Here is a 15,376-nt window from a genome sequence, read left to right as displayed (position 1 = left end):
GTGATTTCGGAGTGGAATTCATAGGCGTATTCACGAGTGCATGTCGCAATTCCTATTTGGAGTCGTACTTGCTCATGCATGGCATGTGTAGCATTATACGCTGTTTACTACGAGTTACGCTGCCCGTGAAACTCATATGTGGAAGGCTGGTGGCCTCCAGTTGCCAGGGCAACACATACAAATAGCAAAAGGTCTTTATTGGGAGATTGAAATGCAACAGCTCACCTAAGCCAACATTATTAATATGTATGTGGAGTATCATCTATGACAAGCACCAAATGTCAGCCGTCTGAGGGTGATCTAGCAAAGCTCGTTCCCTGCTGGCGTCACATTTAACCTCTTGCAGCAGAACACTGAGGGACGGCGGGAGGGAATAAGTTGCAGGTTTGCAGTTGTAGCGTGTGCTCTCTGGGAGCCATCCAGGGAACAGGATAAAGATCTAACGCCAAGGCAAATCACGCTAACAGCCAAACATTAATACCCATCAATATGTATGAAGCTGAGCATTTGCAGAACCTGAACTGATGAATTTATGTATCAAAGGATGTATGCATGCATATAGAGACGCTTACTATATATGCATGGAGATTTGCCTGGACACATGTTGGCAATTTCACAGTATCTTTACAATCATACTGTAACTAAACCAAAAGTTAACTACATATTATTATATTTGCAATTATAAACATATAAAAGTCTTTTTTATTTTTACAGGGTTTTTTTTTTTACAACAAATACTTAGAAAAAAAATATTTTTTTTATTTATATTTTATTTTCTTGTTTTTTTAGTTCAACCTGTTACTTGTCATTTCTTTGACAACTTTGCAAAATCTGCAAGTGATTTCTGACTCAAAATAGTGCTTCTGAATATACACTCACTGGCCACTTTTTTAGGTACACCTGTCCAACTGCTCATTAATGTAAATCTTTGTAAATTACAATTGAGGTATGCAGAAGAGCATCTCTGAACACACAACACGTCAAACCTTGAGGCAGATGGGCTACAGCAGCAGAAGACCACACCGGGTGCCACTCCTGTCAGCTAAGAACAGGAAACTGAGGCTACAATTCGCCAGGCTGACCAAAATTGGGTAATAGAAGATTGGAAAAACGTTGCCTGATCTGATGAGTCTCGATTTCTGCTGCGACATTCAGATTGTAGGGTCAGAATTAGGCATCAACAACATGAAAGCATGAATCCATCCTGCCTCGTATCAATGGTTCAGGCTGGTGGTGGTGGTGGTTTTATGGTGTAGGGGATATTTGCTTGGCACACTTTGGGCCCATTAGTACTATTTGAGCATCATGTCAATGCCGCAACCTACCTGAGTATTGTTGCTGACCATCCCTTTATGACCACAGTGTACCCATCTTCGCCATGTCATAAAGTGCGAATCATCTCAGACTGGTTTCTTGAACATGACAATGAGTTCACTGTACTCAAATGGCCTCCACGGTCACCAGAATCCAATAGAGCACCTTTGGGGTGTGGTGGGAAGGGAATTCGACAAATCTGCAGCAACTGCGTGACGCTATCATGTCAATATGGACCAAAATCTCTGAGGAATATTTCCAGTACCTGGTTGAATCTATGCCACAAAGGATTAAGACAGTCCTGAAGGCAAAAGGGGGTCTATTCCGGTACTAGTAAAGTGTACCTAATAAAGTGGCCAGTGAGTGTATAAACTTAAGACAAAAGTTTTATCCTCAAACCAAAGTTGAAAAATATATTATATATTCAGTATATTAAATAAATAATTTTTAAAAAAGTAGTAAATTGAAAATAAAACCAATAAAAGATTGTTGCATTGTTAAATTTTGGTTCATAATACTAATTAATAACAGTGAACTATTTGACTATCTTAATTGCCATTGTTACTGAAAGATAGATAAGAAATCATTAATAATGATGGGGTGTGTAAAAATATTAAGTGAAATGTTATGAATAGTTTTATATAACATCACAATATGTTTTTTAAAGTTTTAAGTTGAAGGTAAATTTGTACTGTCCACAGATCAGTTGATAAGATAGCGTGATATAACATTAATTCATTTGTTTTCCTTCGGCTTAGTCCCTTATTTATCTGGGGTCGCAACAGCGGAATGAACTGACAACTATTCCAGCATACGTTTTACATAGCAGATGCCCTTTTAACTGCAACCCAATACTGGGAAACACCTATACACACTCTCATTCACACACACTCATACACTACGGCCAATATAGTACATCCAGTTTACCTATAGCGCAAACTGGAGCACCCGAAAGAAACCCATGTCAACTTGGAAAGAACATGCAAACTTATAATAGCAAGGTCCCTCTTTCACATCTGAGCAAAATAAATTAATAACCGAAACATGATCAAGCAAATTGTGATTTAAAAACAAATCAGGAATTGACTGTGGATGTCTGATTGAGCTCAAATAAATAAATAAACCAATGTGATTTGCAATCCTGACACTCGTGCAGGTTTCCTACTGATGGAAATTACGCTTGTTTGTTTTTCACTACTTGGTGACATCTGTTGGTCGCAGGTAAACGGAATCACACCGGTTGCGAGGAAAACAAGGCACAAGACAAGCAAACCATACTCTCGTCTTTGCGGCAGAACAGCTGCTGCGATCAAGCACGATCACCCCGGGCAAAAACAGCAATCTGGCTTCTGTTTGTCGAAAATGGCATGTGACATCAGTACTCATGCAAGGATGAAATACAAGTACACGTCTTTCTTACTGGCATTAAATAATACCTTAAACAAAGAGTTCACGTCTGAGGTGGCCTACTGAGACTGTTTGCTCACTTGGATGCAAAGACCAGAAGTGATTTTATTATTTATTCATAACATCATCAGGATGCCAGTTCTCCTATAAAACTGCAGTGGGAAAATATATAGGTAAGCTGCCAAGACATGCAAATTAACCTCATTCCTCCCACAGGGATCGCCAATGATGTTTTGCAGAGCTGCGCATCCTCCACTTCCACTCACTTTCTGTCAGCGAGGGCAAATGTTAAATCTTGTTGCAGTGCGTCGAAATGAAATGCCAAAAGCATCATGGAGGTGGAGCGCAGGCCTTACAGGTTGAAACTCGATGGAGAGTTCTGAGACAGGTCTCTTTTGAATAAAACAATTTCATGCAAACAGATCTTGCCTTAGCATAAATAATAAGAACATTATCATCAATATTTATTAATCAATTATTGATAACAGTACAGGAAGTTGGAAAACCAAACCTAAAAATGTATTAATCGACACCACATTAGACCAGTATAGACACATCAACACTTTTGCCAAAGGTCAATGTGCCATCACACGTCAAACATTTTTTTAGCATTGCCTTTTCAAAACCCGCCCAGTCAATTACAATGCTGATTTTGATTAGCTTTTTAGCCAACTGTGAGTTTGTGATGTGGTTTTCACTTTGCACTTCACGTTTCTGCGCGTTTCACTTTGTGGCCCTGATTTGACAAGGGGGCGGAGTTAAGAGAACTTGGGCGTTTATGGCAGGCCTGGACCTGCCTCCATTTAAACGATGTCATCACCTGAAGACACACAGTATCACTGAGGTGGTCTTAAAGCCCAATAGGTCCGGGAATTGCAATTGACTGTACGGGTTTAGTAAAGGCAATGCTATAAAAAAATGTTTTGCAAATATAAATATAGTTTTGTTTTTAATTGCAAATATTTTAGTTTTTTTTTTTGCATCATTTTTATTTGCAGTTCTTTTTTTGTTTGCAAATTTTATTTTTATTTCTCAAAACTTAATTTTCCCTTTTACAGTTCTTTATTTTTGGTAGTAACATTTATTTTTATTTATTTTCTATTTTTGGAGATTTGCATTTATTTCGTTTTTGCTCAATACTTTATTTTTTTGTTTGCAAAACTTTCTTTTATTTTACAAGTATATATGGCCCTAGATTGACTCTATATTTGAACTATCCATGCTGACAGAAAAACTAGGCTGCATGTGGACAGCCCAAAGGACTCCACTGATGACCAGTATTGTGTCAGTCATAAAATGGATATGGCCAAAAATATATTTAAGGCGTTATGAGCTTTATATATACAACCTGCTTTTAAATTATACGTGAGACTGAAACAGTCAATATTCATTATATTTTGCACACACAATGCAACAAATCTATTATTGTGGGTATTCAGGAAAAAGCAGTGATATTTTAGAAAAATACTTCAAGTCAAATCATCGGAAAACATGGTCAAACTTGATAAAATTGGCCAAATTTGATGTAAACCCGGTTAAACGCAACAACAAGCCTGAAGCTCATATCTTGATTGTTGTAAAAATGTCAATTGTAAAATTGTGAAACCTTCCCACTTGACATTTTTTAAACAAAAAAAAAGTTATCTGAAAAACATTTCAATGTTCACGTTGTTATAAAAATGACCTGAAGCTGAATAAAGTGCTATAAAATCCTGGCTTTGGAAATTCTGCAGGCTATTCATGCGTTTATTTGTGTGCTTCAGCTCACGGTCTTGAGGACGGACGTCAAAACCTTGTGAGCTGCCAATGGACCGCATTTTTGGACATCACTGGCACGCGCGTTATTTCGGGCATCATCGGAAATCGTCAATACTGTGGTAGACAGCTTTACTGTGATTTTACACCCAACACGTGTATAGTCTTCTTGAATGGACTACAAAAATTCAGTTTCCACTACTGCTTTAACCGCAGCTTTTTCGCAAACGACCACAGCAAGTGTGCATCACCACAGTACACCAAGAACGCCCCGTATTCTCTCAGTCCAACATCTGTGTCCAACGCAAATATTTCAAGTTCCCATCAAGCAGTTCAGTAACTTTTGCACATCGCGAGGTTAAATTGAAGAACTTACCGGTACAGACATCTTGGGCTCCTTCTTTCAATCCACCACAGAGCTTGATGCTGATTTAACGCTTCAGTTTCTTCCTCTCTGTCGGTTTTTCAGCAGAAAACATCAATTTGTGTTATTGGGGTTCTCTCGGCGTCCGTCTATTCCATGTTTTATTTAGTAAAGGTGTCGGTGGGTTGAGAAGTTTGATGTGAATGTTTCAGATGCGTCTCCTCTCCGCCTCGCACGGGCAGCGCTGCGCAGTTTCAGTCCGGCTCTCCACAGATCTGCTGCTGCTGCTGGGCTACACGACAAAACAAACTGCAGCATCTGAATGAAACCGCTTCGGTTCTTCACTCGTTTTTCCCACGTATGGTAAGGAATGAGCTGTATTCGGTTTTTCCTGTATTGCGGTGTTCACTGACACTTCATAGCACAGTGAAGCAGCACGCCGTTTCTCTCTCTCTCTCTCTCTCTCTCTCTCTCTCTCTCTCTCTCTCTCTCTCTCTCTCTCTCTCTCTCTCTCTCTCTATGATGGAATCATCAAGTTCTGTTTAAAGGGATAGTCTCATGTTACCTCTGTGTGGAGAAATAGGCTACTGCTCGCCTTATATTTATACATTTTGAACTGTATCGTGTATTTAAATTCGACGTTTTCATGCTTGATTTGTGCTGCCGGCTGTTATTGCTCTGTTATATTGTTTTACTCTTCCCTGTATTAATGAACGAATTTGTCGTAGAAGTAAAAATATAAATAAATACTGAAGAATACTTGCAAGTGTACACGAACAGGCCACTTTATTAGGTACACCTGTCCAACAGCTCGTTAACGCAAATTTCCAATCAGCCAAACACATGGCAGCAACTCAATGCATTTAGGCGTGTAGACATGGTCAGGAGGATCTGCTGCAGTTCAAAATGAGCATCAGAATGAGGAAAAAAGGTGATTTAGGTGACTTTAAATGTGGCATGGTCGTTGGTGCCATGTGGGCTGAGAATTTCAGAAACTGTTGATCTACTGGGATTTTTACGCACAACTATCTCTAGGGTTTACAGAGAATGGTCCAAAAAAGAGATACAATCCAGTGTGTGGCAGTTCTGTGGGTGCAAATGCCAAAATACCAGAGGTCAGAGAAGAATGGTCAGACTGGATCGAGCTAATAAAAAGGCTAACTCAAAGATTCAGTAACTCAAATAACCACTCGTTATAACCGAGGTATCTCAGAATGCACAACACGTACAACCTTGAGGCAGATTGGCTACAGTAGCAGAAGACCACACTGGGTGCCACTCCTGTCAGCTAAGAACAGGAAACGATTCGCACAGGTTCACCAGAATTTAATAATAAAAGATTGGAAATATGTTGCCTAGACTGATGAGTCTCGATTTCTGCTGTGACATTCGGTTCAGTTTCAGATTTCTTTATTTTTGTCATTCAAAACATCACAATAAATTGTAATGCAGAACGAAATTACATTACATCAGACCCAACAAGAACATAAAAAACATCAAACATTACAAAACTTAACACAATAAATAAGCTTTTATAATTTCACAAATATATAAAAATATTGTTAAATAAAATATAACCCAATTTTAAAACAGCATGAAAGCATGGATCTATCCTGTCTTGTATCAACTGACTGGTGGTGGTGTAATGGTGTGGGAGATATTTTCATGGCACACTTTGGGCCCATTAGCACCAATTGAGCATCATGTCAACGCCACAGCCTACCTGAGTATTGTTGCTGACAATGCGCCATGTCATAAAATGTGAATCATCTCAGACTAGTTTCTTGAACATGACAACGAGTTCAATGTACTCAAATGGCCTCCACAGTCACGAGATGTCAATCCAATAGAGCACTATTGGGATGTGGTGGAACGGGAGATTCGCATCATGGATGTGCAGCTGACAAATCTGCAGCAACTGCGTGCTATCATGTCAATATGGATCAAAATCTCTGAGGAATATTTCCAGTATCTTGTTGAATCTATGCCATGAAGGATTAAGGCAGTTCTGAAGGCAAAAGTGGGTTCAATCCGGTACTAGTAAGGTGTACCTATTAAAGTGTCCGGTGAGTGTATATTATCACTGATGTCAGGCTGATTTAATTTTTAAAAAATGTTCACACTGGAGCCTATATAATAATTAATTAATGAAAAGCTTCACAAGAAATTCACTGGTGATTCAAAGAACGTAAGCCAATTTTACCAGCCCTTTGAATTGTATCGTCAGGAGCCACAGGTATTAATTTTGTTTTGCGCTTTTTTATTTTTTTATTCTCTAGTGCCAGTAGCTGCTGATTGGTATTTTATGAATTACAGAAGATGGCAGTTTCTTTAATCATGTACTGAAGGGAAAAAAAGTCACCTACATTTTTAATGACCTGGGGGTTAATAAATTAACTGAGATTTTTCATTTTGGGTGAACAATTTTTTTAACAACCCCCAGAACAATTAAATAATACCTTAAATAATAATGTATAAATTATTGTATAAACCATGGGGTTTCAAACTCGACCCCAGTTATGAATTGGAATAAAATTTATTAAAAATGTAAATATAGAAAATGACAAAGTAGGGTACTATAATAATAATAATAATATGTAGAAAAAGTGATAATGTATCTTAGCAAAAACTACATATTTGAATATCAATCAGGGTACTATAATAATAATAATAATATGTAGAAAAAGTGATAATGTATCTTAGCAAAAACTAAATATTTGAATATCAATCAATAACAATATTATTTATAACAATATAAATATAGTTTTTATACAAACAATGCAAAGATGACTTTTATATTAGATTTTCTGGTTTAAAAATATCTATTAATGTTTACTCCTGTTAAACCAAAGTACCGATTTCCATGTTGAAGCATTTTGCTGATCATATCATACATTTAAGAAATTTCTGCAGATATCTTATTGACAACAAAACACTGAGTACAAGCATTTGCTCATTTACATGATGGCTGCAAACATTCTAGCATTTGACTTGACAAAAATGAATAATGCAGATATGCCAAAATATGCTGAAACGAACAAAATGTTTGGCTGTTCAAATTAGCAGATGCTGCCAGATGATTCAAAAAAGATTTAAATGACCAAACAAAATATAAAAGATAACAAGAAAAAGTGCACATCAGCTTCTCATGTGCAATGATACTCCATTTAATGCCACAAGTTTTTATTCATTTGTCTCAATTCTAAAATGTTGTGCTTTTTGACCAAAATATGTTTTTTGTCCCACTCTATCAATTTTTGTCTGCAAATTTCAGTTACAATACGTATTTTTAATGACTGTTAGCTCAGAATTTTTTTTTTCTCATGCACTTAATCAGCTGTTTTTAAATACAATTTTTTAAACAGAGGATCAAACTGCATTTACCTAATTATAAAAAATAAAAAAAATAATCTACAGAAAAAATTTGATTTTTCTCCACAGTATTTTATAAATTGTGGAGTAATAAAAGGTGATTCCTAAAATCCCCTCTGCAAAATCTTGCACCCTAATGTTAAAAAAAAATAAATAAATAATAATAATAATAATAATAATAGTAATGGAAGAGCCAGTTATGCATAATTCATTTGTGATGATAATTTAGTTAAAACATGGTGAAAGTTGATACTGAAATATAAAAAGAAATCATAATTGTATTATCTGAAATGCATAATTTAATAATTAATACAATTTAAAAACTTTTCTTTTGGTATTTTTTGGCTTCCGACAGTAATACGTCATGGTGTCATTAGTTTAGGTCAGATTGCAGTTATGGACACTGGAAGCAACAGTTTTTTGACAGAGCTATATCGAGTGTGTTGTACCTTTGATTTTCGTTTCGCATTTCTTCAGTAAACACTTTTTAAATTAAGATTCGGTCTTACTTGTGTTTTTTTAAATACTGGTTGTTGCACTAGTGCAAAAGGTGGTACATAAGGATGTGCACAAAAGGTGTGCCACTACAATAATAATAATGATAATAATAATAATAATAGGCAGCACGGTGGCTCAGTGGTTAGCATTGTCACCTCACAGCAAGAAGGTTGCTGGTTCAAGCTGGATCAGTTGGGATTTTTGTGTGGAGTTTGCATGACCTCCCAGTGTTGACGTGGGTTTCCTCCAGGTGCTCCGGTTTCCCCCACAAGTCCAAAGACATGCACTATAAGTTAACTAAATAAACTAAATTGGCTGTAGTGTATGAATGTGTGTGTGTGTGTGTGTGTGTGTGTGTGTGTGTGTGTGTGTGTGTGTGTGTGTGTGTGTGTGTGTGTGTGTGTGTGTGTGTGTGTGTGAATGAGTGTGAATGAGTGTGCATGTATGTTTCCCAGTACTGGGTTGCAGCTGGAAGGGCATTCTTTGCATAAATCATATGCTGGATAAGTTACTGGTTCATTCTGCTGTGGGGTCCCCTGATAAATAAGGGACTAAGCCGAAGGAAAATGAATAAATAATAATAATAATAATACTAATAATAACCAATAATTTTAAACCTGACCTAATCTAACCTTCAGATTGTTGCAGAATAGAACATTTCATTAAATAATACCTAATTTTCTTAATAAAAATATCTACAAAACTGGTTAGAAATCTTTTGACACAAAACATGTTTGCAGTGCTAAATATACTCGTTAAATTGGGAAAGTATGGTGATAAATATCAGCCGTTCACCTGCAGTGTCTTGCAGATAAATGTGTTATTTGGCAGACATATAGACAATTAGTTGACAAGCAGTACCATTCCCAGTGCTCTCCCTGACAGCTATGCCATGAGCTCTGCGAATGGCTTTTAATTATACCGAGCAGCTGCATGAAGGAAGTCAAAGGTCCTCTTCTTATCTTCAAATGTCTGTTAAATTGGTGTCATGACACTCCCTCCCTTCATCTGCCAACATTTGCCAATGTTGAGAGGGATGAAATACAGGAAAGAAGGAAATCTCTGCAGTGGACTGTCAAACCAGTCCATAGTTACAAGGCCGAATTTGCTGCAAAGATGGAGAAAAAAAAGAAGTCTCTCATGGTCGCCAATTGGATATCAGCCATGAGCAAGAGTGTGCGGAATCTGTGTGGGCAGAACTCTTTTGGATTGGTCCTCATTCGTCAAGTTCAATACTCGCATCACTCTCTGCATGCTGATTCATGTGGTAGTCTTTTAAAGGGTTAGTTCACCCCAAAAAATTACAATTCTGTTATTAATGGCTCACTCTTATGTTGTTTCAATTGCCAGAGACATTCGTCCATCTTCAGAACACAAATAAAGATATTTTAGATGAAATCTGAGAGCTCCCTCAACCTCCATAGACAGCAATGATCTCAAGATATTCAAAGTACAGAAAACATCAAATAATTTCATGTCTTAAGTGGTTCAAATCCAGGATGCTGCAAGAACACCTTTGTGCACCAAAAAACAAAGTGTAAAAAAAGTGCCTTTTATCTGCCACGTTAGATCCCAGTGCATGTTGTTTATTGTGGGCAAAACTACGCTTGATTGTTGCGCTGCCGACTCTAATGGCAGTACATTCATTTGCCCATTGTAAACACACATTCTGATGCTGGCAAACAAATTAGTTTTACAGTTGTAGCTTCATATAATTACAGTTGAACTACTAAAGTCTCATGGAATGTTTTGACAATGTTTAGTTCCTTTTCTGGATGTTAAATGTCTCAGAAACCTTGCCATCTGAGGATAAGAGAGCTCTCTGATTTCATCTAAAATATCCTAATTTGTGTTTTGAAGATGAATAAAGGTCTCAGAGGAAAGGAGCAACATGACAGTAATTCATAACAGAATCTTCATATTTCACTTTAAAAATGCATTTAAAATCTGTGTCGTTGAGACTCTCCAGGTCAGTTTAGAATAGATTGGATAAAGCAATCCTAATTTTCTGCATTTATCAACAACTTAGGGCGTGATTGTGGAAAAAAATGCAATGAGTTTTAAATGCTACAACATTTTTAGCATACTATAAGTGCATTTAACTTTGTTGAGTGCTCAATGGAAAGTGGCAGGCACCACAAAATGTGACAAATCCGACTGCTTCTTTGTTTAGAGTCAGGGCGCTTTCCCACCTAGACTTATGTTTCGGAATCTGTCTCATTTGCCCAGTTAGTGCGGTTCGTTTGGCATATGGGAATTACAATCGCACTCAGATCCGCTCCAAAACAATCGCTTGAATGAGTCTCGGCTCGATTGAAACGAACTCTGGAGTGGATTGAGATATATATATAAAAATGTTTCTGTGTTTATATGTATTGTGAGAATTTGCATGAGCGTGTCAAACTGATGAAGATGTCTCTCAGCCACCATATTTAACCCTATTTCAAGAGTTCATACTTTGATATTGCTTGACGCTATTAGCAGGTTTGAGATGCTATGCCTGGAGAGAACCCTGAGCTTGGATATTATTGAGCCCAGGGCTCCCACCTGGTCAATTAGGATGTAAAGGGGTCCAAGATCCAGTAGGTTTCAAAAGCTACCCCTAGTAAAAAAGGAAAAGGGGGAGATGGGGTGGAAAGGGGGATTCTTTTAAAATGAAGATAAAGCCGTTGGGTCAGTCTATTTATTGTAGGTTTGGATAAATTTGATTATATTATTGCTGATTATGGAAGAGACCAGCCACGATCAATCATCACACATGCTCCTCTCGAAATTAGTTTGTAAAACTTCACTTGATAATGATAATAAAAAATGAAATTCTTTAAAAATACAATTTAATATTATAAATATGAAATGTATAAGATATCATCGGATAATTGCATGTGTCGAAGTAAACCGCCTGTTGGAGGAGAACTGACAGCTGCTGTGTGAACATGAAGAATACAGGATGTCTGATGGATTTTGTGACAAGAATGATGCTCAGGTACCAAACAGTAAAAAAAAAAAACACAAAATCTTAATAAAACAAGCACTGACCCATCAACATGATACTCCCTTGTGAAGGTGAAGATGTCACATTACAGCATAGGATTGCAACAGCAGTGGGTAGAACGATTGCCTTACAGCAAGAAGGTTGCTGGTTCAAGCCCTGGCTGGGTCAGTTGGCATTTCTGTGTGGAGTTTGCATGTTCTCCCCGTGTTTGTGTGGGTTTTCTCTGGGTGCTCCAGTATCCCCCAAAGTCCAACCACATGTGCTATAGGTGAATTGGGTAAACTAAATTGTCCGTAGTGTATGTGTGTTAATGAGTGTTGAATGGATGTTTCCCAGTGAAACAACTGGAAGGGCTCCACTGCGTAAAACATATGCTGGATAAGTTGGCAGTTCATTCTGCTGGGGCGACCCCTGATTAATAAAGGGACTAAGCCAAAAAGAAAATGAATTAATGAATCATCTGAGAATTACCCATATGAACTGTATTTGAATGAACTCAAGATTGCTTAAAGTTAAAATATGTAAGAATTACTCTAATCTGAAATGTCAATTTAAGTCATCATACTTTTTTGAATTTTAATATCAGATTAAAATAATTTATAATGGGTTTTTGATACCTTCACATACAGGTAAAAAAAGACAAACACAAAACCAGGAAATTAAAAAAAAAAAAAAAAAAAGTTAAGCCCATTATACTAATCCTACAATCAAGTCGTGTATTTTAGCATGCGATGCACTCAAAATACACAGGGAAGGCATTTTATTGTAGCTTACACATAGGAAGCTTACACATAAGCACCGCTTAACTCTGACGACCCAGTGCTAAGAGGCAGTTGGAACATTTTAGCCGGCTGTTATTTTAGGTTCTCATCACAGTGATTGTTTATAATTGTCCTCTCAACAGCGCTGTCTATTTTTAAGGTTTCTGCCCCTGTTTGAAGTCATGCACTTGGTGACAGACAGATACACATGCCTGGAGGTGAAGTTTGCGCTATATATACACGCTACAGGAATTCCAAACGGACACCTAAGGCCTCCGTAAAGGTCTTTTTATATACGGTAGAACTGCACTAAGGGTCTACTCATCTGTCATTATATCTGGGTCTATGTTAATTGGATTGGATCCATTTTGGCCTGCTTGTACACTCTTAAAAAATGCTGGGTTATTCAAGGAGGCAAACAGGTATGGATTAAACACAGTATGTGCAACAAAAAAACAAGTCCTGGCATTTTTTTGTCCAAGTGACCTACAGCTACATGCATAATTTTAGTTACATTTAGGTATATTTGCAAGTGCCTGTAAACAAATTATAAAAGGTAATTTCAATTTTGATGCAGCCTTTTTCCAAAACTAAAACATTCAGCCAAAACCTCATGTTATAATACATTAACTTCTGTGCACAGACTATTTAAGACCTTATAGGCTAATTAGTTGACAATGCCTTATTGGAAATACTTGACTCAGACTACATTTTTGCAAAACATAAAATATTGCTCTGAATATACGTTTTGTTGCACATTTCAGATGAAACATCCATTAGAGAGCGCTGTCTACATTTTTGAGAAATTAGGGTGTACTATTGCACTTATGAAATTAGGCACAGTTGCCTTGAACTATATGACACTGTTGTGATGTAGTAATTTTTGGTGTTGGGCAAAGAACTGCATGAAAACAATCCCTTATTCAATTATAATATGTCATTATAAAATTATTAGCGTGAAAAGAAACAAATGTTATTGTTGTCATACTGCCCTGTAGCCTTCATTTTACCTTAAACCGGCAAAAATGCACAATTTCCAATGAGCCTGTTACAACTCTTGCACAAAATTTTACCCCTTTTAAACAGCTTTTAACCTGTTAGCCAGCACTCAATTTTGGGGATTTACACCTACCCAAATTTAAATAGTAACAGTTCCTGACTCCAGTAAGCTGCAAACACAAATTATGCATCATTGGAAAGAAGAGACTTTGAGCTTTACTGTGGTAATGAGAAGTTACATGTTAACAAACATAAAAAATTTATTCATTATGAAGTCATGAGGAAAAAAACTGTATTGTGTTCAATATTTGTTTTCCATATACGAACACAGGAAAACATTAATGTAATGTCCTAGAAAAAAAATTGACTTTTACTTTTTACATTTCAAATTTGATGAAGATAGCATGCAAAATGAGATTACTGTAAAAAGTTTTCGGAGGCTTTGTCGATGTCCTTCTCTCCCTCAGAGACACTTTCTCAAAAATGATCTTCCCAAGCTAAAACATTAACAGTTGCTGAATGATTTGGTCTACATTCACAGTTTATGTATCTTAGGAAAGAAGACACTCCGGGCTTTATTAGCCATCATCTAGTGTTTATAATGCTCAAAATGAAAAAGTTAAAGATGCTTAAGTAATGTAAAAAAATGCACTGCACTTTTATTATTTAATAATCAAAGATGTGAAATTTGTTCTGGAGCAACACAGAAAAGTAATAGGTCAAAAGCCACAGATCTCCTGAGTATGTTTTGAATTTGATGCCAATATCATGCAAAATTTCTGGAATTATTTTTCTGAGACAATGACTTGTGATTTTCTCCCTCTCCTTGTTTGTGGACAAGCAGTCTGATGACCACAGGTACTGAAGGTTTCACATGCCACTAATTTAAAAATTTTTTGTAAAATAATAAGCAGAAACGTATAGCATGAATGATTTATTTGAGCACAAGTAGTATATTGTGTAAAGTAAGTCCAGTGCATATGCAACAAAAAAGTCTTACAAAAGTTGTCGTTGTAGTTTTGCTCTATCACTCACTGGCAGAAAGTGCTTCATGGGAGTTTGCTGCTGCTGCTTGAAATCCACTCCAGCACAGAGATTCAGCTACATGACAAAAAAACTGAATTAGGATTCTATTGTAAACAATTGTATTTCTCCCTAGAGTAGCAAACACGATTTACGCTGATGCCCATATATACACATGATAATTTATACAGATAGCTTAGCTAATAGCAGGCATTCAGATAAATGGCAAACATGGTAATCCCAAACATTACTGAAGAACATGGCTACCGGAGAGACATTCACACTTATAGAAACAAGCAGGCTAAACACAGGGAAGACTTGAGACGTAAAAAACGGGCAATGACAGTATAATAAGTTACTCACCGTTAGAAAAACCGAAAGTAAATCTTCATCCACGTCGTGTAAGTATCAGCTCTCCTCAGAAATATTCTCCTTTGTTTACTTTTTGCAAACGAGCCGTTCCGCCGTTAGCTTGAATGGCTAGCAGTTGTGCGTGCAGGGGGCAGGTGAATCGCGTGATGATTGACAGCGTACTGAGCCAGTAACAGCAAAAAGAGTGCCATAACATGAAAATTACGCAGTCATTGGCTAAATTCTCTGTATAAACTTCTGGAAAGTTGGAAGCAACTTCTGGGCCTTTTTCACGGACGGTCGCACGCACATCCGGTTGAGCGATAGTTGCGTATCCATTCTTCCGGCTGGAGCAATGGCGTCAGATACGCTATCTTTGTCAGTCACGTGCGTTTGTTGCGTGTGACGTCACACCAGCGCCATTTTTGAGGTATAGCTTCCCGAGACAACTTGCGAGACACATAATAACGCAAGAGAGATAAATGCCAAAAAAAGGTCTAGTTGGAGAAGTACAAGAAAATCGTAAGTACATGGGACCGC

General features: G+C 37.2%; 1 protein-coding gene across 3 annotated transcripts in view; it reads right to left on the bottom strand.

The window, feature by feature from the left end:
• bcar1 (BCAR1 scaffold protein, Cas family member) overlaps positions 1–5,288 on the bottom strand; it is a 182,216-nt gene extending 176,928 nt beyond the window's left edge. For all 3 annotated transcript variants that reach the window (XM_056477809.1, XM_056477810.1, XM_056477812.1), the window contains exon 1: positions 4,853–5,288. In XM_056477809.1, coding sequence (XP_056333784.1) covers positions 4,853–4,864 — 12 coding nt within the window. In that variant the 5' untranslated portion in view covers positions 4,865–5,288. The remainder of the gene's footprint in view (positions 1–4,852) is intronic.
• Positions 5,289–15,376: the final 10,088 nt, after the last annotated feature.

Source organism: Danio aesculapii, chromosome 18 (genome assembly GCF_903798145.1).
Source record: "Danio aesculapii chromosome 18, fDanAes4.1, whole genome shotgun sequence".
Lineage (NCBI taxonomy): Eukaryota > Metazoa > Chordata > Actinopteri > Cypriniformes > Danionidae > Danio > Danio aesculapii.
Note: the sequence above shows the minus strand (reverse complement) of the source record. Positions and strands in the feature narration are given on the sequence as shown.